General features: G+C 31.0%; 1 protein-coding gene across 1 annotated transcript in view; it reads right to left on the reverse strand.

Moving 5' to 3' along the window:
- The window catches only part of wb (wing blister), a 128,995-nt gene that overhangs the window by 15,425 nt on the left and 86,103 nt on the right, over positions 1–27,467 (reverse strand). Inside the window, exons 4-33 of the mRNA XM_067050668.1 lie at positions 22,633–22,869; positions 22,150–22,383; positions 21,745–21,906; positions 21,484–21,639; positions 20,423–20,566; positions 20,071–20,337; positions 18,289–18,551; positions 17,094–17,328; positions 16,808–17,019; positions 16,517–16,704; positions 16,308–16,417; positions 15,607–15,784; positions 15,392–15,498; positions 13,685–13,865; positions 13,462–13,601; positions 12,528–12,755; positions 11,995–12,240; positions 11,738–11,908; positions 11,487–11,659; positions 11,278–11,412; positions 10,766–11,018; positions 10,023–10,222; positions 8,894–9,093; positions 5,401–5,654; positions 5,199–5,310; positions 4,923–5,070; positions 4,628–4,775; positions 4,389–4,553; positions 4,142–4,302; positions 2,427–2,556 (exon numbers count right to left, since the gene is read on the reverse strand). Coding sequence (XP_066906769.1) covers positions 2,427–2,556; positions 4,142–4,302; positions 4,389–4,553; positions 4,628–4,775; positions 4,923–5,070; positions 5,199–5,310; positions 5,401–5,654; positions 8,894–9,093; positions 10,023–10,222; positions 10,766–11,018; positions 11,278–11,412; positions 11,487–11,659; positions 11,738–11,908; positions 11,995–12,240; positions 12,528–12,755; positions 13,462–13,601; positions 13,685–13,865; positions 15,392–15,498; positions 15,607–15,784; positions 16,308–16,417; positions 16,517–16,704; positions 16,808–17,019; positions 17,094–17,328; positions 18,289–18,551; positions 20,071–20,337; positions 20,423–20,566; positions 21,484–21,639; positions 21,745–21,906; positions 22,150–22,383; positions 22,633–22,869 — 5,538 coding nt within the window. The remainder of the gene's footprint in view (positions 1–2,426; positions 2,557–4,141; positions 4,303–4,388; positions 4,554–4,627; positions 4,776–4,922; positions 5,071–5,198; positions 5,311–5,400; positions 5,655–8,893; positions 9,094–10,022; positions 10,223–10,765; positions 11,019–11,277; positions 11,413–11,486; positions 11,660–11,737; positions 11,909–11,994; positions 12,241–12,527; positions 12,756–13,461; positions 13,602–13,684; positions 13,866–15,391; positions 15,499–15,606; positions 15,785–16,307; positions 16,418–16,516; positions 16,705–16,807; positions 17,020–17,093; positions 17,329–18,288; positions 18,552–20,070; positions 20,338–20,422; positions 20,567–21,483; positions 21,640–21,744; positions 21,907–22,149; positions 22,384–22,632; positions 22,870–27,467) is intronic.

Raw genomic sequence — 27,467 nt, forward strand, 5'->3', positions numbered from 1 at the left:
GAGAGAGAAGGGAAAGCATCATGTTTTGTCTGATCCTGGCCAATTTACTTTATTGCATCTAAGAAGTTTTACTTCAATAACCTTTTTCAACGTATGATATGTTCTTGCTTTTGAAATTTATTTAATCAACAATCAATAAAATTATTCATTTCTTCTTTAATATCACATATCACATTATTATAACAATATCAGCTGAGATGTTCCTTGAAGATTCTGGTCGAGCCTCCCCCCTGTACTTGGTATAATAGCTTTAGGGTAGATTCATCGCCTACAGCTAGGATACCAAAGACAAGGAGGTAACCATCATCCAGTATGATATGTATGATGAAAAATTCTGCAAAAGAACTAAATATAGGTGTAGCCTTAACATTAACAGTATCCTAAATCTTACAGACCATCACAACTGCTTAAAAAATAATAGAGACTATACATACAGCTTTAATAATACTTTTTTTTGTTGTAGTTATTTAAAAAATACACATAAATTTAAACAATTAGTAAAAAATAAAAATAAAAAAATCATTTATCAAATATAAGAGAACAATGAGAGAAGATTAACTTAATTTTAATACAATATTTCACTTTTATGTTTAGATGGCAGTTTTAATCCGAGCCATGATAGTTTATTTGTACCTCATAGAAAATTCATGTAATAATCTTTACACTAACTAGAATAGATCAGAACTTATACAATTGATAGTCCACCCTTTCTGTCAATAACTATGTAAGAACATTAAAAAAATTAATATTTTTTAAATTATTATATTCCTCAATAAAGTGAATCAAACAGAGAGCCCATTTACTGGTACAAATATTATCTATTATTGAAAAAAAATCATATTTATAATAACAATTGATCCTAGACTGCCAACATAAAGTTTGAATTATCCTCAGGAAATGTTATTGGTCTTGTAATTTTTATTTTTCAGATTTCTTCTCCCTCTTATAGGTCGTTCTCCCCCTCTCCCCATCAGTTTGCTACAAATCTCTAATAGAAGAACATTGTTCATCACCCCGCTCACAAACTATATCATCCTTCCCAACAGGAACATCACAATTATTATTACACATCTTTGGCAATAACATATTTTTGAAGCATGCAATTTTTAGTATAGTTAGCATAAATGTAATAATGTTGTATGTGAGGGGTATTGTATAGTTAGTAGATTTTGAAAATATATCTGTGGATAAATTTTACCAACTTTGTGGTTGGTGGTAAGAAAACATTTTTGCATATGTATTTCAGATACTCATTCTAGAAAATAGTAAAGATTTTTGCCAACACAAAGAAAGAGTTGATCTTTGAGAGGTAAAAAAGGAAGAAGTAGATGATGTATTAAAAAATTAAATAGATAATACAACACTGAAATTATCAGCTTAACGAGGAAGAAATAAGGGATGAACTGTAAATAAATATACATAACATTGCAGAGGACTTTGAAAAAAATAAACAGAGGCCAAAAACTGTAGAGATAATTCACAATAAAGAATGATATTCACTACAAAATTATCCCTTTCTTGCATAAAGTAAATTTTATAAAAAATATGCAATACTCAGCTTTCAATATTTTGTTCTAAAAATCAACAATATGAATGATCGAAAAACAAATTTAAGAACTGTATAAGTCATTCCTGAATTATTAAATTTTATGTGTTGTTGGCAAAATTGTTGTATTGAGGGATGTTGACAATCTGTGGTTAATGAGTATAAATATCAAAAAGAAACAAACAGAAGTAAAATAAATAAACAGAATTATAAAACGATGGGATGGTCCGAGTGATGATCAAAAAAGGTACAGTAATAGTAAAAAACAATATATCAGAAACCAACATTGCGGCCCAGGTTGTAGGTCTTCATCAGGGCTCATGTTTATGCAGTAAGCAGTGAACATAATTTTTTTTTATGGTTAGTTTTTTACAATTGAATGCCCCTTTTTTTACTATGACCAAGATAATCTTATACTTTAATTACATACAGTCAACAAATAATCCTTCAGTAAGAAATATTAAACAAAATATTCTATAATGAATAGTTATACAATATTTTGTAGTTATTATGTGATATTTTAAAAATCACATTAAATGTTTCATTAAAAGCTTGATTTAAGTATTCTATTAAAATATAATATGAAATCCGTATTGACAAAGAAGTAAATATGAATTAAATATTCAATAGCACTCACAGCTAAGGAGTTAAATTTTTTAATGTTAATTCCTAATCTCTTCTATCTCAACAACTTTTTATTATATTCCAAAAACATTTTAACAGTTTATAATGACTTCAGGAAATAAAACACACACACAAAAAAAATAAATAAATAAAAACCATCCTGATTCATCTAAATATTTTTAAAAAGAACTTTAGTTTATTGAGAAATAAATTATTAATAAAAAAATCCATAGCAAATGGACGTTAATTAATATACCTTTTCATAAGCAACATCAGCAGCTAATGATGCATTCTTGGCTGCATCAAGTGCCTCATTAATTGCATCAATAATATCCTGATATGCTGTACTTGCTTTGATAGCACTTCCAGTGTCTTTTTTAAACATACTGAAAAAAAAAATATAATCAAATTAACAATTAATTTGTTGTCAACATCAAATTTACTTTAAAGTTTCGCAGGTGTAAAGATATCGCTGGAATGTCAGTAGTGTCACTAAATAATGGTGGGTTAGACAATAAATAAAATATAATCTCTTATCTTATACTGATTTATACGATTTTATTTCATACAATTATACAATATATTTCGTCATATAATATTAATTTAACACAAAAATTTTAAAACTTTATATTTGCTGAAAAATCATAATTTTTATGTCAAGTTATGCCAAGCTGACAAGTTGGCTAAACTTGGTTGTGCAAAGAACCAGCCTGTTCTACCACTTTCTTACAGAACAGTGAAATCACTTATAAGCTTTTATTATAAGGACAGAACAAGTGCTAGACACAAAGTTCAAGCGGAAGGAAAGAAGTGGGAGAGCCTACTAGATAAAGAAAAAAGAATCCCAGGCAATCTTAGCAGAGCTGAGAGAGTGGCCTGTTTTCGGCTAGTGACAGGACATGATCTGCTCCAAAAACACCTCCATCGAATTGGCATCGTAGATTCTCCGAAATGTTCTCTATGCAACATGGGGGACATGGATGGGGACCATCTTTTGGCGTGTGTTGGTCTGGAGGATGTTGAGCGAGATGCAGACCAACTAAGAGGACAAATAAAATTGTATTGGGCTGCGAGAGGGAAAATGGCGTAATAGCCCACTTCCTGTGACGTAGGGAAAAAAAAAAAATTTTTATGTAGCACCTAAAACTGGTAAGCAAAGTATTGATCATGCATTCTCATTCAAATTTATCTAATTGTTAAATTTTCTAGTTAAAAAATTAAATTGAATACAAAAATCGAAGTTTATTTATTTATCTTAACAAATCTAGAATTAAGGTGGAATGAATCACTTCAAAGAGAATAAAAATGAAATTTAGAATTCTTTAGCTTCAGATTGACAAAACCCTTTTAGAGGGTTTATTAGTGGAAAAATCTAGTGCTAAAAAATTGGAAAACAATTAAAATTGAATTTGAAAGGGAAAGAATCACTAAGAAAAATCCAAGTTTTTTTCAAATAAATTGGATGGTTCAAGAAAATTAATGTTTTAAAAATTTAATTTTGGAATAAGTTGGTTTCAATAATATATATCAAAAACAATGGAATAAGGTTAACTAGTAAAACTAAAACCAAACTAGTTTATCTCAACACTGAGTGAGGACTAGCAATATATTATTTTAGTCTCCGAATAGTTATGCCCTGGAATGAGTTAGTTTAGATTAGATACTAGACCACACTAACCCTTGACTCAGCAACTGACCCTAAAAATAATTTTTAAGTCCTAGACTGAGCCTCCTCTAACCTACATTTCTTTTTGGGATTAAACTGGTATTGAGAAAAGTTGAGCTTCAGAATAAAATGAATCCAGAAATATTTTACTTTAAGGCTAATCATGGAAAAGCAATATATGTTTTTTTAGGCATGGAATAGTTATGCCTCAGAGTAAATTAGGTTAGATTAAATTCAAGGTTTTATTGACTTTTGACTCTGCAGCTCCCTTTATAATTATTTGAACTTTAAGAAATATTTCTTACCCAACATATTTCTCAGTTGTATTCATTAAATCATCAGCACGTTGCCTAGCTAGCCCTACATACTGTTCATAATAAAGCTCATTATTATGGCGAAGAATATTCGCACGTTTTTCAATCAGTCTAGTCGAGTGATGTAGGTCATTTTTCAGGGTCTTGATGGCCTATAATGTCAATATAAAAATACAAATGATTAAAGTACAGATTGTTTCTTGGTGATAAATGAACTAGAAGAAATAAAAATACACACTTCTAGATTATCATCAGCTTCTTGTATATTAACTTTGGTAACTTCATTCATGTAGTTAGTCTTGTTGAGAACCTTATTTGCTTCATTATAAGCATTTTCAATTTCCCTAAAATTATTTCTTAAAATTTCAGTCTTATTTTTGTTATCTCTATTCAATTCTACAATCTGAAAAATGTAATGATTATCATTTTAATATTTCAAAACAAAAAAATCTTAATTATCAAAATTATTTTACATACTCTATCTCTTTTTTTTAATGTTTCGTCAGCTAATCTATCAAAATCATCCATCTTCATTAATAAGTCTTCTAGTTTGTCAGCCAGTTGTCTAACTTCATTTCTCTCTCCAAGAATGTAATGAAGATCATTAAGTGTATTATTACAAAGCCTAAAATGAATTTGTTCATTATACCTTTTAAATAAATCTTCTTTAATAGCACTACTTTTTTATGAGTAAAGATTCCATTTTAATGTTTTTTCATGCAATTTCTGAAATTGACAATGATAAATAATTAATAAAATAAAATATAATTACCTTAGTACTTCACTTCCACGCATTTTATTAGCTTCTAGATCTGTATCTAACACCCTTGCCAGGACTTGTTTTGCCTCATGGAGCATTGCTGAAGTACTAATCTGTTCCTTGTCACCTTCTGCATAAGTGAGCAAGCGATCAATTGTGTCTACAATCAAAAATAACAAAATGAATTTTCCACTGTAAGGGTTCACATGTATTCTAAAAATTTAGCAATACTAAAAAATCAGAACAACTTCAAATTTATTAATAAAATAAAATCTAAGCATATTTTACCGTAAACTTCTTCCTTAGTGGCTTCAACCTCACGTTTCATATCATCTGTAATTACTTTTAGCTCTATGGCAGAATCTAGTGAAGTCTCTCCTTTCTTTTTTGCTTTTTTCACCTTAAAAATAAAATAAGATATTTCATACCGAATAGAAGATAGTGAAGACTGAATACTAACAGACTGCTCTTTAATTTTTTAATTCCTTACTTTATTTTGCAGATGTTTTAACTTCATTCTAAACTCGCTCTCTACGTTGTTGTTCAAAGCTTCAGAAACTAAGAGGTTTTCCTTATTAGTAAACCAAGTGCTATTGAGATCACTGAAGTGTGTTCTAAATGACATCAATGTCTCTCTGGGAGGGGCCAGCGCTCCAGTAATAATATTGTAAGTATTGTATTCAAGAGATTTAGACAAATTGCTCACTGTGTCTAATAATAATGTTACACACGGGTCAGAACATTCTGAAATAGAAAAGTTCAATAAAATTTTTGGATATTTCTCTCCATTATATAAAACAGGTTTTAGTGATCACCGTGTAATATGTTATTTTACCAGATGATCTCTATTATATAAAAATATAAATACATGAAATTTATTTTTTTTTTTTTCCTGCTTAGACTATATTGCAAAAATGATACAATCTGAACTACAGAATACATGTAAATTACAGTTATACAATTTGCACAATGAGTAGTGGTTTTATTCAAAAGACACCTCTAACTAAATACAATGTTATAAATAAAACAAAAAATTAAGATAAAAATAAAGTTAATAACAAAAATAATGACATTTATGGGTTTAACAAAATAAATAATTGACTTCTAATAGAAAAAAAAATGAAAGAGAATTTATGAAGAGAAAATTTTAGTGACAATAACAGAACTGATTAGAACTGAGAATTTATAACAGGATGTTCTGCTGTAGCCTGGGCTTCAGTCTTCAGGTTGTAGTTGGGTTTCCCAAGTTGTAGGTCACTGCTCCTTTAACTGTAGGTAATTGGGAGTGGAACTTCATGAACCTTTTTTTGATCTAATCCTCTATTGTCTCTATTTGTAATTCTGATACAATGGGCTGTTTCTTATAAACTAAGGTGCATCCACTGCAATTCTTACGACTTTATTTTGAAAAGATTGTAATTTTTTCCTTTTCATAAAGGGTTCTGCTCCCAGACTTCACAGCCATACAACAGCCTGAGAATTGTTTTAAAAATAAGAATAGCCATTTTCGATTTTAATTTGGATTTTTTATTTAGGATAGAATATAGCATTGCTAACCTTTTAAGGTTTGAGTTGGTTTGATGTTGATATGGTGATTCCAGATAAGGCGGCGATCTAGGTGAATTCCCAGATATCTTACTGTTTCACTGGCAGGATTCCATTTTACATTTTTATCTTTGAGGATCAGTTCTGGTGGGTCTGGTGGGCATTTGAGAGTAAAAACTTTTGAAGTACATTTTCCAATATTCAGACTAATCATCCATTTATTGAAGTATTGTTCTAGTTCATTAAGGTTACTTTGCAGAGTATTCCCAGCTAATTCCCGGCAAAAACACTGAGAAGCCATCTGCCGTCGAGAAATACAAAAATCACTGTGTATAAGACATTAATAAAGCCAGTACTAACTTATGGCTCAGATACATCATATATGGATGCTGATACTTCAAAGATATTCAAGAGAAAATTTTTTGCTCTGTAAAGAATGGCGACCAATATAGTTTGAGATACAGTCCAGAGTTGTACCAAATCTATCGGGAACTGGATGTGGTACAATATATGACTCTCAAGACTGCATTGTGCTTGTCCTGGCCTAACAATGTACAATTTAAAGTTTTTCCATGATTTAATTTTAAAAATTTATTATTTTCTTTTATTTAATAACAGTACACATAACATTATAATATTACAATTATACAACATTATATCTACAAGTAAATAACCGGTAATGATATATTTTTGTTTCATTTACCATCCTCCAATTGACAATGTTGACAATAGGCATCCAGTTTTACAAACAAAAGTCATACTTCTCTATGTTGCTGTTTAAAAACATAATACGTAAAACGTAACTATAAATTCTCTAAAACACCACTAGATACTGCTAGAATTGAACTGCCTCAGTGGTATCATCATTACCATAGGCACTGCAATTTGATACTGCCCATTTCAGTATCAAAACATCACCTCTATTCCTCTCTGCCTAGCTTAAGGATCCATCAAGCTCATGTTTTCAGAAGTTTCTACTCATCCACTTCGACATCATCTGCCTCTTTCAGATCGGATGATTCTCTTTTTCTTTTTCCTTCCACATACTCAAACAATGTCAACTGTCAGACCCAGTAAGTTTGGTGTAACACTCCTATTCCTAAACCAATATTGGTCCCGTAGGACCAAACATCCTTCTTAAATTTTTTTTTCAAACAACAGTAAACTATTGGGTTTGAGTAGTAGATGGAAGGGGGTGGGTGTGAATAATATGACCAATAAAAAAAAAAAAAAAGCAAGAAAATACTTGTGTTTGGGATAATCTATTTCATCTTTGTACATCTGGAAGTAACCAACAAATATCACTCACATAAAAGAGAATTTTATTAGACAAATTATTTCACAAGGGTAAAAAGAGCAAGAAACACTGAAAATAATCTTACAAGGGGAGATTACAGGCTTGATATCACTGATTTCAATGAAAATTTGTTTGTGTAATAAATACTAGGTTGAAAAATATTAGATAGGTGTCTTTGTCTTGCCAATGAGCCCAACGACTAGAGGAAAAATATTACATATAATTTTAGTAATTTTTTATATTAATGTTTTCTGCTTTTGCTTCATATAGGTTCAAAGGTTATTGTATAACAATTGATTTTTTTTGTGAATTTTTCTTATTTGAAATTATTTTTGCTCTCTTATAAAGGTTAATATATATCGGTATCAATTGGAAGAGTATAAATTCAACTTTCCAACAGTTTTAGTAAAGTTGGTTTTGGATAATACCCTGAGGAGTTAAGAATATTTACATGAATGTTGGTCATCAGGAAAAAAAAAATCAACCATAAAATCAAGTCCAAAAACTTCTAATTGTCGATTTCTTTGATGTATTTAAGGGTTTTAAAGGAGGCTAAAAATGAATCTGCCTAGCTTTCTAAAAAATTATTTGGCCTAATTTACTCAAAGCATCTTTAGGTATTTGTACTTTTTATAGATTTAACCTCATTTAATACAATTAGCAATATATTTTTCTTATTCTACACAGAAAAACTAATCAATATATAATAATCTTTAAATCCATTCAGAGCGAAGGCAGAAAAAGATTCTGTAAATAATTGTGAAAATTATATCAATTTTTTTTTTTCGGCTCTTAGAGCACATTGCTAAGAACCCTTGGAAACTTGCCTAATATTTTTTGACCTAGTATCACCAAAAAAGGTTTCATTGAAATTGGTAATCCTAAATTTGTAGCCTCCACTTGATAGAGCTAAATCATAAAATATATATCATATATGATAAAATATTTTAAAAATCTTTGGATATGTTAAGATGTACAATAAGCAAATATTGTAAAATTTGTAAAAATATTTTAATAGACTGAAGTATGTTACTTAAATTTATATAAGTCTTAGATTAATAATTGTCAAAAAAAGTTACATACAGTTACTTAAGTTACAGTTAGTTAAGTTACGTACTAACATGATGGAACTCATTATTACCTGAACAACCACTGTGATCAACTAGGACATGTCTTGGGAAAACACATTGAGAACAATCTCTACTGGTTACATTAGCTTTACAAGTACAGGAGCCTGTTTCTTCATCACATTCATCACTTAGACTGCCAAATTCATTACACGTGCAAGGCTGACATTTTCCACCAATTGCTGTCGGATGTCCATACCATCCAGGACTGCATCTAAACAATTATATTTGGGTTAAAACTCTCTATGGTGGTGTATTTTTAACATTTTGAAATTAATTATCTTCTGAATACTTATAAGAAAAATTACTTATAATCAGAAAAAACTAGTGCAGTGCACGCATCACACAACTTTCACTTACTAACCTACTTTTTTTTTTAAAGTCAATCCACATGAAGGTGATGTTTGCCTAGTTATCTACAGATGACCAACTTATTCTAACCATGGTGAGAGGTCAAATTTTTCATTTTATGGGACCGCCACTTAATGAAAAAAGTCAACGCCCCCAGGCCGGATTCGAGCCTGTGGCACCCGTAGATCTCAGAACGATAGACCTAGGCCTAACCATCTGGGCCATAGGACAGCACTAACCTACTTTAATTTGATATTTAAGCCCTGTTAGTAAATTTCAATTAGTATGAAACCTGTCTGATATTTAAGATCACTTAATTGTTCATTGATTAACTGTGTTTAATCAAAATTGTTGGAGTAATTATTGAAAAAATTTGAAAAATCGATTCAATAATGTGGCACTCATAGGTTTATTATTTTAACCTTCTATGCATACACATGCCCTGATACATAATTTCACTTTCATACAAATTTTGTTTGTTTTTGATCTTGGCTGTTCACATAAACTCACTTTGAAGGACTAGGTTTTGTGGACTCAAGAGACCTCAAAACATGTATTTATTTTGAAAATTTGAAAAGTTTTATATATTTTTTCAAAGCTGGTAAGAGTAAGGCCCCTCAGGAAAAAATAAGTTGACTTCCATGGACATGAATTATAATAATAATCAAATTGGTCTATGCTTGTATTCACAATGAAAATTCTGATCTTATTTCTAATTAATAAATCATTACCATGTTGATTGATCAACTTGACCCTTAAAGCTAATAATGATACATACAAAATAAAACAAACCTGTTACACAGAGGTCCTGTATAACCTTCTTTACAGATACAGATAGGATCTTCATTTGGATCAACAATGCAGTTCTTTGCAAAATTTTGTTCAGACGATGGACAAGGGCATGGAAGACAGTCTTTTCCTTCTTGTGGGTCTCCATAATACCCTTCAGCACAGAATTCACAATTGAATCCGGCAGTATTATGACTACAATCCTGAAATTAAGTGGTTCTTGGTAAACTAGATTTAAATTTAAAGTATAATCACTTCTAGACTATTTGTAAAAATTTCAAATGGTTAGATTTTAAATAAACAGATGGGAATATACATGTATGTAAGTGGGTTCTCAAGATTTTGGTATCTGCGACTAGATGTTAGATGTTACTATAAACTTTATAAAACACCACTAAATGGTTTCAAGGTCCTACAGCTACAGTAGAATACAGTAGTAAACTTTTGGAGAGAGTACAGTACTTCTCCACCAGTATGCAGTCCATAGAGCCCTACTCCATAGGTATTGTTCCACTGGGCCCACCTCTGTGTATCCTACTCCACTGGTAAACTGTCCTCAAAGAGTCAAATAACACTGGTAATCAAATGATTGATGTTGCAGATGATATGTTTAAATTGCATTAGGCTGATTTAAGAGCATTATTAAATTATACCATGAAATTTCATAACATTTTACAGAAAAATACCTGAATGATTCTAAATATTTAAATCTGAATGATCTAAAGAACAATGTTTATTGAACTTACACGACAATGCCCTGTTTCAATATCACATACAGAAGATCTGCCATTGCATTCACAAGGTTTTGCTTCTCCCACTAGCTGTATAATTATTGTAGAAGTTACCATAGGAATTTTTGACCTATAAAACCCTAAACTCGGGTCTTGGCAAGATGAAGAGTTGTAGTTGACGGGACAATCGCATAATTCCAGACCATGAGCTGGATTAGAAACTTTGGTTCTGGATGGAGTTCCAGAATCCAGAGAAACATCTCTTAAACTAAACAAATGAAGGTAAAAAGTTAGTTAGAAAATGTGATAAAATAACATAAAAAGAAACAAAGTAGTTACAGTTTGATTCTGACTAAGGATACATTTAATTATTTTTAATGTGAACCCCAGTGATATAGAATCATTAATTTTAACCATAAACTTTAAAATATCAGGGTTTCAAACAAACCGATATGAATAGGTGAATGAATTACCTTTATTTTTATAGTACATTAATAGAAACAACTAACTTAAGTTTAAAATTTTACCTTGCCTCTGTAAAATCAATCGAGTCACTAGCTCTTATAAGAATGTGTTGGATATTTTGTAAAGTAACCATCAACATTTCCCTGCTTACTTTATCTTGAGGATTGTTTTTCACCTTCCAAAGCGATTCTTGCAGCCTGAAAATTAATGCCAAAAATTCTTAAGCGGAAATGAAAAGACATCTAAAAATGGCAGAAGACTTTTGATTTACCTTACTTGATGACATTTTGTTGGATTAGGCAAAAGTGGAAAATGCTCAAGAATTAATTTATCATTCCCCTGAATTTGTATTAGAGGGTATGTCAAAAGAACAGTAGATGGAAACAGTGTATGTTCGCCTTTAGTGTCGACACAAAATCTCAAATATCCACCATATGAAAGCACCTAATATTGAAATCACACTTATCAGATAAATAAAATTATAATATATAATAAATATATTTAATATAAGTAATCAGTTACCTTATCTCCGAGGAAGTTATCTGGCAACTGCCAATAAACAGGAGCATCAAAGAAATAATTTACCCCCAATTCAACATCACCATCATCACTTGGAATGATTCGAAGATTGTTTGTTATATTTAGCTGTTTATCGTCTTTCTTCACAATCCCTCCATTTCCTGGCATAGCAAGCTTAAAACAATGATATTTTCGATTATTTCATTGATAATTTTATGAAAAATAAGAAAATAAAAAATGGTATAATTAATAATATCTACATTTATGTAACATATTTCTTGAGTGTTGACAGGATATATGTTTCCAGTGAATGATGAGTCATTATCATATCTAATCATCAGAGTTCTTGGCCTAGGAATTCGAATCAGACTCCATGTAAGACCAGCATCAGAACATTTGGTACTGCGGCCAAAACAGAAGCATTCTGTACAACCATTAGGATCATCATAATTCATTCCAAATGTTCCATCTTTGCATGATGCACAATGAAGGCCTACAGTGTTTTCCTGCAATGATTATGTAATAAAATCCTACATTTTAGTCATAAATATATTTGTGTTGTATGACACTTATTACACATAAATATAATACTTAAAAATATTATTAAGGTTTTTTATTACTGAGCAATTAAGACTTAAAATTAACTCATATATGTTTTTAATTCATTTAAAAAAAATTTAATAATAAAACTTTAGTCAGTCTTAAAAAACATTCTTTAGTCAAGGAGGAGATAGTAAAAAGTCTATCATAAACTTGTTTACAATCATAAAATATAAAAATGTAAAAAACTAACCTTACAAGGACATTGTCCAGTGTTGTCACAATCACAAAGACCTTCAAAACAATACCGACTTTTAGTTCCAGTGACATCACACCCACATTTCTGACATACTGGAAAACCATAATAGCCTCTGGAACAGGCTTGGCATTTTGGACCTTTGTAACCTTCTCGACAATGGCAATTTCCTGTTAAAGGATCACATTTTCCATCGTAAGATCCATGTTTATCACAATCACAAGGCTGAAAATTATATACACCCTCAAAGCATTTTCATAAAAATATAATGAAATTGTTGAATTGAACACAAAAAGATTACTGAGTATGTAGAAACAGTAATTAATTCATTCAGTAAGTATTTATTCAATTAATTTCTTTCTTTTTTTTCCAATTGGAAATTTAAAGTCTTAGTTCATTAGGTTTGAATAATAAAGTATGGACGAAGAAATCTTACAAATTTATGAAATTAACTCTTTCTTTAAAATTTTTATTCTTTAAAAACTATTGAAGTCGCACAGGAGTTTTAATAACTTTTTCAAAAAAAGTGTTTTCATAATTTTTTTTTATAATAATGTAATTCAATATGTCATCTGATCAATCTAGTAGGATTAACTGACACTAACAACAAAAAAGAATTGTTTGAACAGCTTTGTGTTGTTTTGTTTTAAAAAATTATAATAAGAGCATTGTAACGGTTTAATAATAAAGTATTTCATTAATACTTAAATTAAAATGACTTATTGATTTTATTAACATTAAAGTTCTATATTAACAGATATTTCATTTTGATTATTATTAAGAATCATATTTCCAGGCTTAATTAAGAGGGTGTTAGTTTAACTGCCGACACAAAAAAATTCACTTGATTGTGACTAACAGAGAATCTGATCTTCTGAGCTGGGCCAAGATTTCACTGGTATTAGAGTTAAAAAAAATTACTGTATTTTACCTTGCAGCCATTTTGAGGATGAAAACCCCAGGTATGCTGCAAACATTCTTCACAGGCCAACCCTGTAGTGTAAGGTGGACAAACACAAGCGCCAGTGTCAGGGTCACATACGTGTCCAGGCAGATCACATGCATCACATTCTAAAATATAATTATAAAAATAAAATATAGTGATGAAAATTATTGCCTTATACTTGCTGAATTGAACCACTTTATTCAGTTACCTGAGCATCCTTCAGAAGACATGTTGTAAAATCTTGGTAGACACTGATTGCATTTTAACCCACCTACTCCTGGTTTGCAATAGCACTGTCCAGTCTCTTGGTCACATCCATGCTCTTTAGAACCAAGAATATCACATTCACATTTCACACAACCTGCACTACTCAGGCCCCAGTAACCGTTCTAAAAATTAATTAATAAAACAATTATTTTACTTATGAAAGAGTTATAAAAAACAAAACAAGATAAAGAACTTTAATATTATTTCCAATGAAAACATTCACTAGACATTGGTTCGCAGTGAGCATTTTGTTCACACATGGAGAAAAATCCTGAATATTTTTTTCTTTTCATTAATTTTTGTTGACATATTTTCTATTTGCATTTTATAGATCTATAAAAGAGGAAATTTAGTTTCCAAGCTTGGATATTGACCTGTCTTGTGCTTAAAAAAGGTTGAGCACCTAAAACCTTGCAAACGAGCATATTTCTCACGTTACAACAGTAAAGACAAGTGAAATTATATTAATTTTTACTGAAAATGTTTTGACTTATGTAAAACATTCATTTGTTCATTTATGTCCAACATACATAAACTGGAACTCAATCCTAAACCATTTCTTGGTCTTCTTATTTGATGAATTCCAACTTATAATACAGTAAAAATTAAAAAATGAATTATAAAAACTTGCTGAAAAACTGACATGTGAGCATTTTGAATTTGCCATTAGACCAACTATGTATGATGGAAGGAGCTGACCAGCATCAAGTTAATAGCAAACAGGATGAAGAATTTAGGATAGTAATATGAATAATTATTTTCTGCTCCCAAAAACCATTAAAGGTTCAGTCGACAAAATAAAATCATAAATGTTTGAACAACTGAAATAGGTTCAATTAAAAAAGTTTATTACTTTGATGATTTCCGCGATACGATTAATTCAAAAGTCAAATTTCCTACCCTTTTCTGATTTTATTCTAAAAACGTTTCAACCTATTAAAAGATATTAAATTAAATCAAATTTGGATATTTTATGGATGGATATAAATGGATAAATTGGATATAATTAAAGGAAAATATCAGAAAGCTGTCATATTATACTAAAATGATTGCTTTTAAGACAATGAATCAGTATTGATTCATATACAAACTAATAAAGCACAAGAAGAATTATAAAAAGAAAATGAAACATTATTTTCCATTAAACGATTCAGTTGATTCTACTAGCTGGGAATACCTTGAGGCAGACTATTTTTCTCATTTATTTTATGTATTTTTGAAAAGATTGTTTATAAAAAAATATACTTAAACTAATTATCAATTAGTTTAAAGGTTTATTTAAACGTTTTCTAAACTTAAAATATTTACTTTTATTTTATAAAACTGACACTGATGGATCAGTAAAAAAATAAATAAATAAATTAGCAGTATAAAATTAACATAATAGCATCAGTTTATCAATTCTTTGTTAGGGGTGTCTTTTGAATAATACTATATCCCCTAACACCATTATAAACTCTTCAAAAAAATAACAAAATGTTACAATAACCATGTAAGGGCAACCAGGCTGATCTGGTAATAAAGAAATATATTAATAAGTTGATCAATTTCTCAAGATAATTTAATAATTTTGTGCTGTTGTTGTTTTTTGGCATCTAAAATGCTTCAATAAAATAATGTGAACAAACTAATATAAAATCAGCCTCACCTCACATATGCTACAGGTACGACCAACTACATGATCTCTACAACTACATTCTCCGGTTAATGAATCACAATCCAGACTTCTAGATCCTAAGTTATGACAAGAACAGGCTGAAAACAAAACCAGACAAATTTTCATTATTTATAACATTCAGTTATAAATTTTAAGATGTAATGAAAATTGATCTTCATAATAACATCATATCTTGAAAAACTTACAAGTACACCCAGTTGATGAGTAACCATAATGTTGGGGTAAACAAGTATCACATAAGAGCCCAGAAACACCAGGATGACATGTGCATATTCCAGTAACTGGGTCACATATGGAAGAAATCGCACCAATCTTGTTGCATGCACATGGTAAACATCCAGCTGACACATTCCCCAATCCTGTCTGATTATAAAACTTGTAAATGATTTTAAGCATTAAAAATTTTAAAAAACTGTAATTTTAAAGATTATGATCATTCTACTTCTATAATAGTAATCAAAGGAAAAGTATAAAGAGTAAAAAAATATTTTTATAAAAAAGGCATCAAAACAGATAAATTTTAAAAACTAACAGTCATTTCCTAAGAATAGATCTCTTTAAAATTATGTATAATTGAAAAATTTGAATATAATGAAGGCCAGGTCAGAAATAAATTGTTCAGAGAGTAACTGGGACCCTTAAGATTTTATTTTCTTGGAAGTAAAGTCAATGAACAATTCAAAGAATAAGTGAATAAGTATTAGCAAATAGAGGGAATACTCCAGTCTAGAAAACAGAAGCTATGATTCTTGAAAATAATTTACGTAATTTTAATATAACAATTTATACACCCATCAATATAACTAGAAAAATAAAAATGAATCACTTTGGTCTTGCCAGTAAGAAAGGAAAATATCAAATAACATAAAAAGATAAATTAGCATACCTCACACCTGTCACATGCTCTGCCAGTAAACCTTTCCTTACATTTACACTGTCCTGTAACAATATCACAAGCCTCTCCTTCTTCACCACCAGTGATACTGCATTCACAAGCTGTAAATTATATATTTTTTTATTATTAAAGTACAATTATGTTACTACAATACTACTAGAAACTTCCAAAAAACAGAATATTAACTGAATTGAGCTTACGAAAACATCCAGTTGTATTTGGTGAACCATAGTGGAATGGTTTACACCTATCACATTTCCCTCCTTCCGTGTTACCATGACAAGTTAAGCACTGTCCAGTAAGATGATCGCATGGGCCATTATTACAATTACAGGGTTCACATTTAGAACCAAGCTCTTCAGGATTTCCGAAATAGCCAGCATCACACCTATATTGAAAGATAAGTTTTAAAAAATGTCTTTATTGTATATGTGTTTTTAATTACGAATGTTTGAAGGTAAAAAATTTAGTTTGTAAAATAATTATCTTACTTTTCACAGTGCCTCCCAGTGTACCCTACAGGGCATTTGGTACATATGTAGCCAAGATTATCAGCTTCACAAGTAGGGCTGAAATTGTTGGATGCCTGAACTAATGGACAATGGCATTTTCTACAGTCATTAGGTGTACCTTTAGAAGGATCACCATAAAAGCCATCAATACATCGCTCACATTGGACACCAGTTGTATTGTGCTCGCAAGTCTGAAATGATAAATATTCAATATAATTTCATAAAAATTTATTTTAAATCTGATTTAAAAAACCTCAATACTTACACCACACTGTCCTGTGATAGCATCACAGGTTTGAGAATGGCCATTACAATTACACTTTGTACAAATTGGATGATGACGGAGCATTGTCCCTTCATGGGTAATTCGAGCATAACCGTAGTCACAACTTTCACACGAAAGTCCTTTGTATCCTTCAGGACATTCACATTTTTCCAAAATGTTCAAATCAGCCCCTGTAGAGCCTTCGACTCCCATTTCAAGAACACAGGAATCTAAACTGTAAAAATTAACTTTAATTCATCTAATAGTTGTTAGTCAAACAGAATTGAAAAATGGAAGAATTTTTATATTTTAAACACTCTTAAGAAAGTGGGGGAAAAATGGCTAAGTAGATTGTGAAAATTCCTAACTGTCTTACTTTATAAATCTTATATATATCTCCAAGTAAAGAAAACAACAATTATAAAGGTAGTCCCAGTTTTATGTTGCTCCATTTAAGGTTATTGCAGAGCTATGCCACTTGTCAATTTATACTAGAAACCGAATCAAATCAAAGCAAATTTGGAGTTATATTGCAGAGAAAAAACATAGAATTTTTTAATCAAATTAAGCTATTAAAAAAATCAATATATACTGGTTTACCAAGAACTCCAGTTCAAATAATAAGTAAAGACAAAAGGAAAATGTTAAATGGAATAAAAAGCACTTCCTCATTGGTTGTAGCATATTTATTTATATTTTTCTCTAATAGGACATGACTTTTCAATTTTCCAAGGAACGGAACCCGATTTAAGTACATGAACCGCCTGTACAAAATTCAGAATTTACTTAATTTGAAAACATTAGTAAAATAAGACCAAATGACTGGTGCTAACAGTGGATTTCATTTAAAAATGAATCAATTCCATAACAATCCATTTTAGGATAGTGGCAATATAAATTACTAGAACTCTGAACCTCGGTATTCTTGGAAAGTACTGTGATAAATCAACACTGTCTCATAACTCCCTTATTATTCCCATACCAACATTAATGTTAGGTTCTGGTTTCCATTCTGATGAAGCCCGTCAATTCTTTTAAAGTATAGATTGATAAGCCAGGATTTGAAAGAATTATGAGCCTACATCTCAGAATCCAGAGCTGTATCCACTAGGCTACTTAACATCAATTAGTATTATGGTTTTTAGTTATTTAAAACAAATATATATGACTAAAATGTCCCATAAAATAAACATACCTTCCTTCAACTTGGTCTGTATGGAATTTTGCTCTGACAAGAAAGTGCTTTATATCTGCTAAAACACTGAGTAGTTGATGCCTATTGACATTATCCCCTCTATATTCTTCCCAAGGCTCGTGATTTCTTCTTGACCTAGCAATTACATCTTTTGTATCTTCGACAATGTGGTACCACCCATCTGGTGTCAATTGGACAGTAATGCTCATATTCTTTGACTTGTGCCATGTGTTACCATACCCTATTTTCAGTCCATTGTGTCCCTAAAAAAGTAGATTAAGAATGTGGTAGTTATTTACAGTGCACACATCCATAAATCCAGAGTAATTAAATATCGATAGATTTTTTTTTTTACTTTCATATGAATGAAACAAATATTCAATAAAGATTATAAGATGTGGTTTAACTAACTATATTGAAAAGTTATATTATAATATATTAATTATTATGAACATGAATGAATATTTAAAAAGCTTGATTAATAAATAAATCGAATATCTGTTTCCTGGGTGTATATATCAAATATTATATATTTTACAATAATTGAATAGATAAAATCAACATGTAATATTTTTACAATAAAAAAATATTGACTTTGTTTCATAAACATCAGAGTAAGAATCCATATTGTGGAAGATCCTACAATACTCAAGTAAATATTTTAAAAAAATAATGTGCAAAACCTGTTTTTAATTTATTGATTGAACCTATTTTTAATTTGCATATGATGTATTAATTTAACTATTTTTGATTGACTATGGTCAACTCTATTATGATTGTTAATTTTTTTAGGGGGATTCATTTTTAATTATTAAATATCAATCAAAATGGTTGAGAAAAAAAATCTTCTTAGGATCCAATTAGTTTAAAAAAAATAAATAAATAGATTTTCCCCAAAATTGGAATGAAAAAACATCTTAATTTATACAAGTTTAACAGTGATGTATAGATTTTTAAAAATGAATTTTATGGGTAATATGTATTAATATATTGTAGATGTAAAGCCTTATGAAAAAATGAACTATACCATATAATTTTAATAATGTGACTGGGGTGTGAAAGTAGAAAAATTTTACAATGCCCAAAGGAAAGAGCCAAAATGTTGCTAAAATGTTGAAAATATAAATATATGAATAAAATAGAATTGTTGCAAATAAATTTTTTTTTAATTATTTTTACATAGCTTTATTTGTTAACCATGTGAGTTAATGTGGTTCTAAGTAATTTTGGTGTAAAGATAGATAAAACAAAATAGAAATTACTTAGATTCATAGAATTTACTCATCTCAACCTTTAAATAGCTTGTTGTAATGTTGTTTATGTTATAATGTTGTAATGTTGATGGTGCACAATAGGCCTTGTAGGTCGTAATGCTTTAAACTATATCTTAAAAAAAAAAATGCTTGACAAGAAGATAACTAAACAAAGCTGAATTGATGGAACTACACACAATAAATATAATTCAGGTTATAGTATTGTGGCAAACAAGATGGGCTAGTAAGGTTGATGGACTTATTAATGAACAGATCTTTAAAAAGTCAATAAATACTGAACCGATGGGTAAAAGTCTGAGGGGTAGACTGAAACATAGATGGGAGGATTGCATTAAGATTTATTTAGTTGATGTGGATTTGGAAAGGGCTCACTGGACAGATGTGTGTAGAGAGCAATTGGTGGTATCGGCATCGAACCTTCGGGTTTGCTAAGCCTTTATTATTAAATGTTATCTCTAAGTATTTTCAATTAAAAATATCATGTAGTATATTTACAAAACTATCTTACAATGAGGACCAGATCAGGGCCAGTAGTTGCTTTTCCACTTGTGTCACCCCTTAATACATCCCAACTGACTGTGAAAGTGACAGTTGAACCATAACTTGTCAGTTTATTGCCTCTATATACATGTGGTGCCATCCAGTAGTAATTTTCTATATCAGGCATTTGATTATCTGCTACTGAAATAGTTGCGGCGTCCGGGTCCGGATTGTATGGTTCAACGATGTAGCTGGTTGATAAATCAGTGACTTTCCATCCTTTCATTTCAAGTACCTACACAGGAATTTGCAATATCAATAGTATAATTTTTATAAAAACTTTTTTATTATAATTTATATGAATTGAAATACTTTCTCACCTCTTTTGGTTTATAGCCTACAGCAGAAGTGCAAACATTGGTAACATGGGAACAATAACACTCTGTACAACCGTCAGGATTATCACGGTCCAAAAAGTAGTGTCCTTCTCTGCATTTATCACAAAGCTTGCCTTCTACATTCACCTGGAGAAAAAGATAAGAAAATTTATTTTATAGACAGACTATCCTTAAAGAGTTTAAATATGTAAATGCTACATCCAGTTTCCTAAAGTAATGTGTCAAAATTATAGTAAGTATTAACTAAAAAAGTAGAGTAACTTAAAAGTTAGAAAAAATATTTGAGTGTTAATATTCCTTATTATGCCCAACTGATAATATAAAATTAATAAATTTAGGTCCTCCCTACAATTATAGGAGCAATTTGGGACCAGAGGCTTAACACATGGAGGAGAAGAACTTATAGTGAACTGCTTGCAGAAACTGGTCAGTCAATATTTTATGATATGAAGGCAAGGAAGTTAAGATGGGCGGGACATGTTGCTGTAAGCAATCCATCAGGAAATGTCTACGCAACAATGAATGTCAGTAGGCAAGAGACCACTTGGGAGGCCAAAAACCAGATGGATAGACATAATCAACAAAGAGGCGCATGCAGCAAACTGGAAAGTAGTAGCCAAAGATAGGCAGGCATGGAGAAGGCTGGTTTGGATGGCCAAAGATAAACTAGGTCAGTAGAGCCATCCGAAAAAAAAATTTTTATAGCCTTGAAAATTATTATATTCTACAAATGAATATGGAGGTATGAATTATGAAAATATAAAATGATAAGAAATCCATGAAAGACTAAGATATGACTATTTACAATGGAATACATAAAAAAAAAAAAAAAAGGTGAGAAATAATAGATCTAGAAGTTATATATGCCAAAGTAATATGTAATAAAATAAAACAGAAAAAATAAGATGTGATGATAAAGATAAGTTAAAATCATCTGAAAGGATAATAAATAAGAATAGAAATATTCTTCAGTATCAAGAAATAATTATTCATAAAAGATGACAAGATAGATAGATAAAGTAAGTTGTATAAAACAAGATTACTTTGCAGAAGCACTGAGAGTGACAGGATGTTCCAGGAAGCATTCCTCTTGAATCACAAGTACATGGATCACATGAAGGAAAATCTTTATAACCTGGAGCACATCTGTCACATTTAGGACCTGTAAAACCTTCTTGACATTCACAGGTTCCTGCAATCTATTAGATTAAAAATAAGCATACAATATAAAATTATAATAAAAATATTATTTTTAATGTTGTTAAAACATGTTAATGTTGTCCATGTTCTGATTATAAATATACCTTTCCAAGATGTTCCTCAGAATTATCTTTAATACAATATCCAGTTGACCCAGGACTTTTACAGTCACAAGGAATGCATGGAATGGGAGCATCAGGTCTAACACCACTGGGTCTATACCATCCAACATCACATTTTTCACAGTTGATACCACTTGTATGATTCTAAAAGAAAAAGGAATTGAGATGTAATATTTTACAATTAATATAAACATTTAAATATTTTAAAAATCTAGTTTAGTTTTTAAATTAGGCTAGATTTTTGTTAAGACTAGAACTAAAAACAAACTTCTAAATCTCAACTATTGACTTAGCATTGCAGTTTATCAATAAGTATAGAAAAGGTTATTATGTACCACTGTAAAAGTATTTCATGTCAATTTGTATTAAGTATTGTATTGCCCTTACAGTGCAGTTGCAGACTCCACCACCTGAAAATCTGCCTTTTGAGTCAAGGCTCAGTCCTGCTTCAGACACCTCAGCATCATATAAGCAGGATACACCATGGCCATGGCACTGACATTTCTGGCATGGATTGGCTTCTTTGGGGGTTCCACTACGCCACTTTTCTTGGTTGTACAAAGGAAGGCATCGCTCACAACTAGGACCTTCAGTATTGTGGCTACACTCACATATCCCAATCTGAAAAAAATACCATCAATTTTAATACATTAAGATTGATTCACATCTTTGATCAATGTGAAATAATGCTAAATCAATTGATCAGGGGTGATATTTATTTTGGATTAAGAAATGATCCTCTCTCACCTTACAATTAGAAGTTGAGAATATGTTATAAAAAATTTTTCATATATTAAATGTTTTTGCAGAAAACAATTACCTATGATTTTTCATAAATATTTCAAAGAAATTAATCTAAATTTCACTCACCTTATCATCAGATATTGAACATTTTGAAGCGTGTCCATGACATATGCATCTTCCTTGAATCAGTATGTCTCTAATAGTGTAGTAGAACCTTTTAGCCATATCTGAACCATGCCTTGCTTTTTCAAGTTTCTGACTGTTCATTTTTTGAAATCGAAACTGAATGTATCGTGCCTTTGTCAGCTTCAAAAATTCTGCATTTGATACATTATTGTAGACATGACTAAGACTCACATGAACCTGGAACATTTCATATAAATTTATTTATGCTGTATTTCACAAGTAAATATTTTGTTTCTTAGTAATAATTATTAATATAGTACAGTTTGAGTTTTTACTGGAGTACCTAGTTGTCAATTGAACCTGTTATTTTTTTTTACGTACTACTACAGAATTAGTTAAGCCAAATAATTAAGATAATTCATTATGATTGAACATGTTATTTTGATATTAAATTGTATTTATAAAACAAAAAAGTAAAGGATTTTAATAATATGAGAATGTAATAGATTAATATAACAATAAAATGGAGGAATAATATCACCTGTCTATTATTCTTATAAAAATACTAGAAACACTGATTAGCATTGTAAGTAGAAACTATCACCTAAAGGAGTTAGGGTCTGCACTTAAACTTTAGGTTTAGCAACTTTTATTTTACCAACAGAACTGGGGAGAGACAGAGTGGTATCATTCTCCTAAATGATTTGAAAACCCGAAAAGTTTAGAAATTTAAAAACCTATTTCAAATTGCAAAAATTATGATAAAACATTAGTTATAGAGGTTGTTTGCTGATAAATGCAATTCAGAAAGGTTATTGTTTCAAAATGTTTTGGAAAAAGGATAAATTTCAAGAAATACTACTCAACCCTCTGTAAGTTAGGAGATGTCAATTGTCAGAAAAGTTTAGAGTTTCCCTCCTTTTTTTCCAATAATATTTTTGTGGTGCTCCTGGTTACGAAATAAAAAAAATAATAATGATTTATTATATAGCGATTCGAAAAACAATATAACATTAATAAAATGAGTATATTTCCCTATTAGTTCTTTAAGAAAAGATAAAAATAATAGGCGAGAAATTTATTCATACGAATGTTTGGATAAGGGGCACTTTCCAAACAAGTGGAGGATTGCAGACTTAAGATTGCTCTACAAGGGAGGTGCTAAGGATAAGGAAACGCCAAAATCATACTGACCTATATGACTCCTACCTGTAGCTAGTAAGGTTGTGAAGCACATGGTCGTCAACAGCCTTAAACTAATCCTCAGTGCTGCAAGCCATCCGCTGCTGAGAGTGCGTAGAGACTTGGAGGAGAGGGCGGAGAATTATGTCTTATTTATCATGTTTGACATCTTCTCCACCTTCGAAGTCCCTGGACCTCATCCTCAGGGAGGATGTCCTTAAATATGAAGTAAAGAGGCAGGGACTGGAAGCGCTAACGGAGGAACACCGAGAGAGGATCGGTGAAACTCTAAACTTATAGAAAAAAATCGGGAGGACTCAATAGAGGACTGGAATGGTCGGTGGGTAGCAAGTCACAAGAGCACTTTGAGAAAAATCTTTCCCACCACCCTTTCTAGATTGAAGGCTAAATGGGTCCTCCCAGACTATTGGGTCTCACTGATCCTAACAGGACACGGAAGGTTGCTAGGAAAGTTTTGGAAAGAACATCGACCTCCAGTGCCCCACGTGCGGAGTTCCTGAAACAGCAGAACTCGTAGTAGTAGATTAATTCGCCAAGGAAGGACACCGAGCCAGACTGTCGAGAAAGATCGGGATTTTCGCCCTCACCGAGTTGGACTTCCCCCGTTTCATGGAAGAAGAGAATTATCCCTTCTTCAGGGAGTTCATTAACGAGTGGAAGAAGGTGGTGGGCCCCACTCATTTTACAATGGAACCGGCCGACATCGGGGAGCCACGGGAAGAGGAAGCTGACCCAGACTGAGACCGGGAGAACCTACCGGACGGATGCAGTGGACAAGGTGCAGCCCCATCAGTAAGGCGGTCAATCGAGCGCACACCACAGTAAAAAATGTCTCCAATAATAATTAAAAGGAACCCTCCTAACATTGTAATCGTTACTATTGTAATTTATGAAAGAATAAAAAAAAAATGTTCATTTTTGGGAACAGTGGCATGCGCAAACCCCAGCGCACTACGCCACAGCTACAGCCCTCCGTATGCAAGAATTGGCGAGAGAGGGGGATAAAAAAAAACTTTCAGAGGTTCTCGTTTTGATGGGGTTCATAATCTTGTATCACATAAACATGTATAACACTACCGAGACAGGGAAATGCTCCAGATCTGAATCACAGCAGTGTGTCAACATTGACTCTTGATGTGGACTGGCCCGCCATTGTGGATGGGCAGAGGGTTGGGATATAATCCTTGGGGTCTGAGTTTTTCATGGGATAGGATTAGGTAAGGGTAGAATGAAAAGATTTTGGTGTAAAATAATAACCTCTTGTTATTTAAATGTAGTAGAAAGTTTTAATTCATAATGAACTTTATATATGAAACCGCTGGTTATTTCGCACAGGGCTCGAGCTGAATGCTCCAGATTTGTTCATTAGAAGATTTTTAAAACTAGAATTAATATAAAATAGCGGAATGGATTTTAATAGACGTAAAGGTAGTCGAGAGAACTAGGGCAAGCCATTTATCATTCCCGCGCTACAAACGGCTGAATAACCCTCTGGACAAAGATAGACTTACTTGATAAAGATAGACTATTCATTAATATTAGACTTTCAATAATTCGAAACTATTTTTATTATATGATTATATTTCATTGATTAAAAATGGAGTAATAAAACATTAAGTTTATGCTGTGAACTAAATGTTTCCGATTACAGTTTCTCTATGCATGCATGAATGTAATTATTATAGTGTGTTTTGATAAACAAAAAAAAAAAAAAGAACTTATTATATGTTCTTTTATTAAAAAAAAAAAAAGACTAAATACTAAATTATGTTTATTGATGGAGTTCAAATTGGAAACATGTCAGCCAAAAAAAATGGCTTCAGCAAAAGTCGAAGGGATTTTAGATTGTATTTCAGGAAACCGAATTGAATTGGTTTAAAAATCTGGACTTCAAAATCAACAGTTTGATAGAAATATTGCTTCCTCAAAATAGACTCATCCTTAATATAGTTAACTAATTAAAATAATTAAAATTAATTAATTTTAAAAAGTCTAGAAGTTAATAGAGCTTATTGTGATGTTGACAGAGATGTATAGTCACGGAAAATGAGAATTAATAATAAATTTATTAAAATAATAAATAATAAAAAACATAAAAAAAAATAATAATCTGCAATCTAAAAATGTACTTATGGGATTTAAGGTTACGAAACCAAGCTGTAAAACCCGAATATCAAGCCTGAAAAAAAAATTGTCGAAATTATGATTCACACTGCCCAAAACTATGATAATTATGATATTCAGAAATGCTGCAACTACAGTAAGTTGGAAGAAAGGGCAAAATCTAAAATTACTCAACAATTTTGACGGCGTTTCCCAATGTATGATAATATTTTAATTTTCTCAACAATATTTTAAAATACCTTAATTTTCAGATTTTAGAGCTTTTTACTTACTTTGACACTCGACAACAGTATTTTTTCAATCCGAACAAAGCATTTATGGATGAAATACTAATTTCACAATATCAAGGGTATTTTCTCTAAATATTAATAACTCTAAATTAACTGTTTCGTCTTTATTTTCGCAGTTTGAAGTACGTTCTAAAATTTCATATTTCTGGATTTCCATAACTATTAGAGGACGTAACACCACTACCCTTCTCTGCAAAAATTACGCCACTGGTCATCTTTTCCTATTATTAGCATGATTTTCGAAAATATAGTATTAAGGTGAAGAGTTTCTCTGTTTTGAACTTTTTTTCTAAAATTATTACCTATGCCATCCTCTTTTTTAAGGTAACAGTTTTTATCCATCCATGAATTACTGGCCTCGTCCCAAAAATAACTAGGAAGGCTGTTAAATTTTGTATTCTCTAGGAAAATATGTAGGAGCAGTAGGGGTAAGAGTTATGGCAATCTAAATATAAAAGGGTGAAGAAAAGCATTTATTATTTGTTTATAGCTGACCTCAATTTTATTTACAGAAGAGGTTCTACAGTTATTTACTGGGGAAAAAAATTCTATTGGATTCGCTGATAAAAAAAAAAAAAAAAGTGAACTTCGAATGAGTGACAAATACAGCAACTACCAGTATTGTACAAAGATTGATCTAATGTTTAGTATGACTAAGATTCGAACCTTCACAGATAGATATTTAAGAAAAAAAAATGGTCCCAGAAATTATTTATGAAAAATGAAGAAAGATCATATTTGAACAAAGTATTCGTTTCGGTCAAACGAAAGTTATTTATGAATTACATGTCATTACTCAGTATTTTCATACAAATGTTTATTAAAAAAAAAATTAAATGTGTACCGTTACAACCCATGAAGGGTCAGGGGTTCAGCACTTTATAAGGGAGCACTTTTACTAGATCAACGGTTGTGCAAGGAGGTGATTTCGTCAAAATCAAGCTCGACCACCAGATTTTTACCCAATTAAAAGTAGCAAATTTAGGAGGCTATGTAGACCCCAGGAGGACTCCAGAACCCACAAGTGTTGACTTACGGCTACAGTGTAACAGAAAACGATTTTCTGCTCAGCCGGTTTCGAACTCGGGTCCTTGTAGTACACGACCCGGGAAGAAAAAAAGGCAGTTATCTCACTCCAATTTTTGATTAATACAGTAAAAACTATGTATAATTACTAGTCAAAATTGATGAGTCTGCCAAGTATAGGTAGGGGGATTA

This window comes from Halyomorpha halys, unplaced genomic scaffold (assembly GCF_000696795.3).
Source record: "Halyomorpha halys isolate HHAL.00 unplaced genomic scaffold, Hhal_1.1 Scaffold1412.1, whole genome shotgun sequence".
NCBI classification, from domain to species: domain Eukaryota; kingdom Metazoa; phylum Arthropoda; class Insecta; order Hemiptera; family Pentatomidae; genus Halyomorpha; species Halyomorpha halys.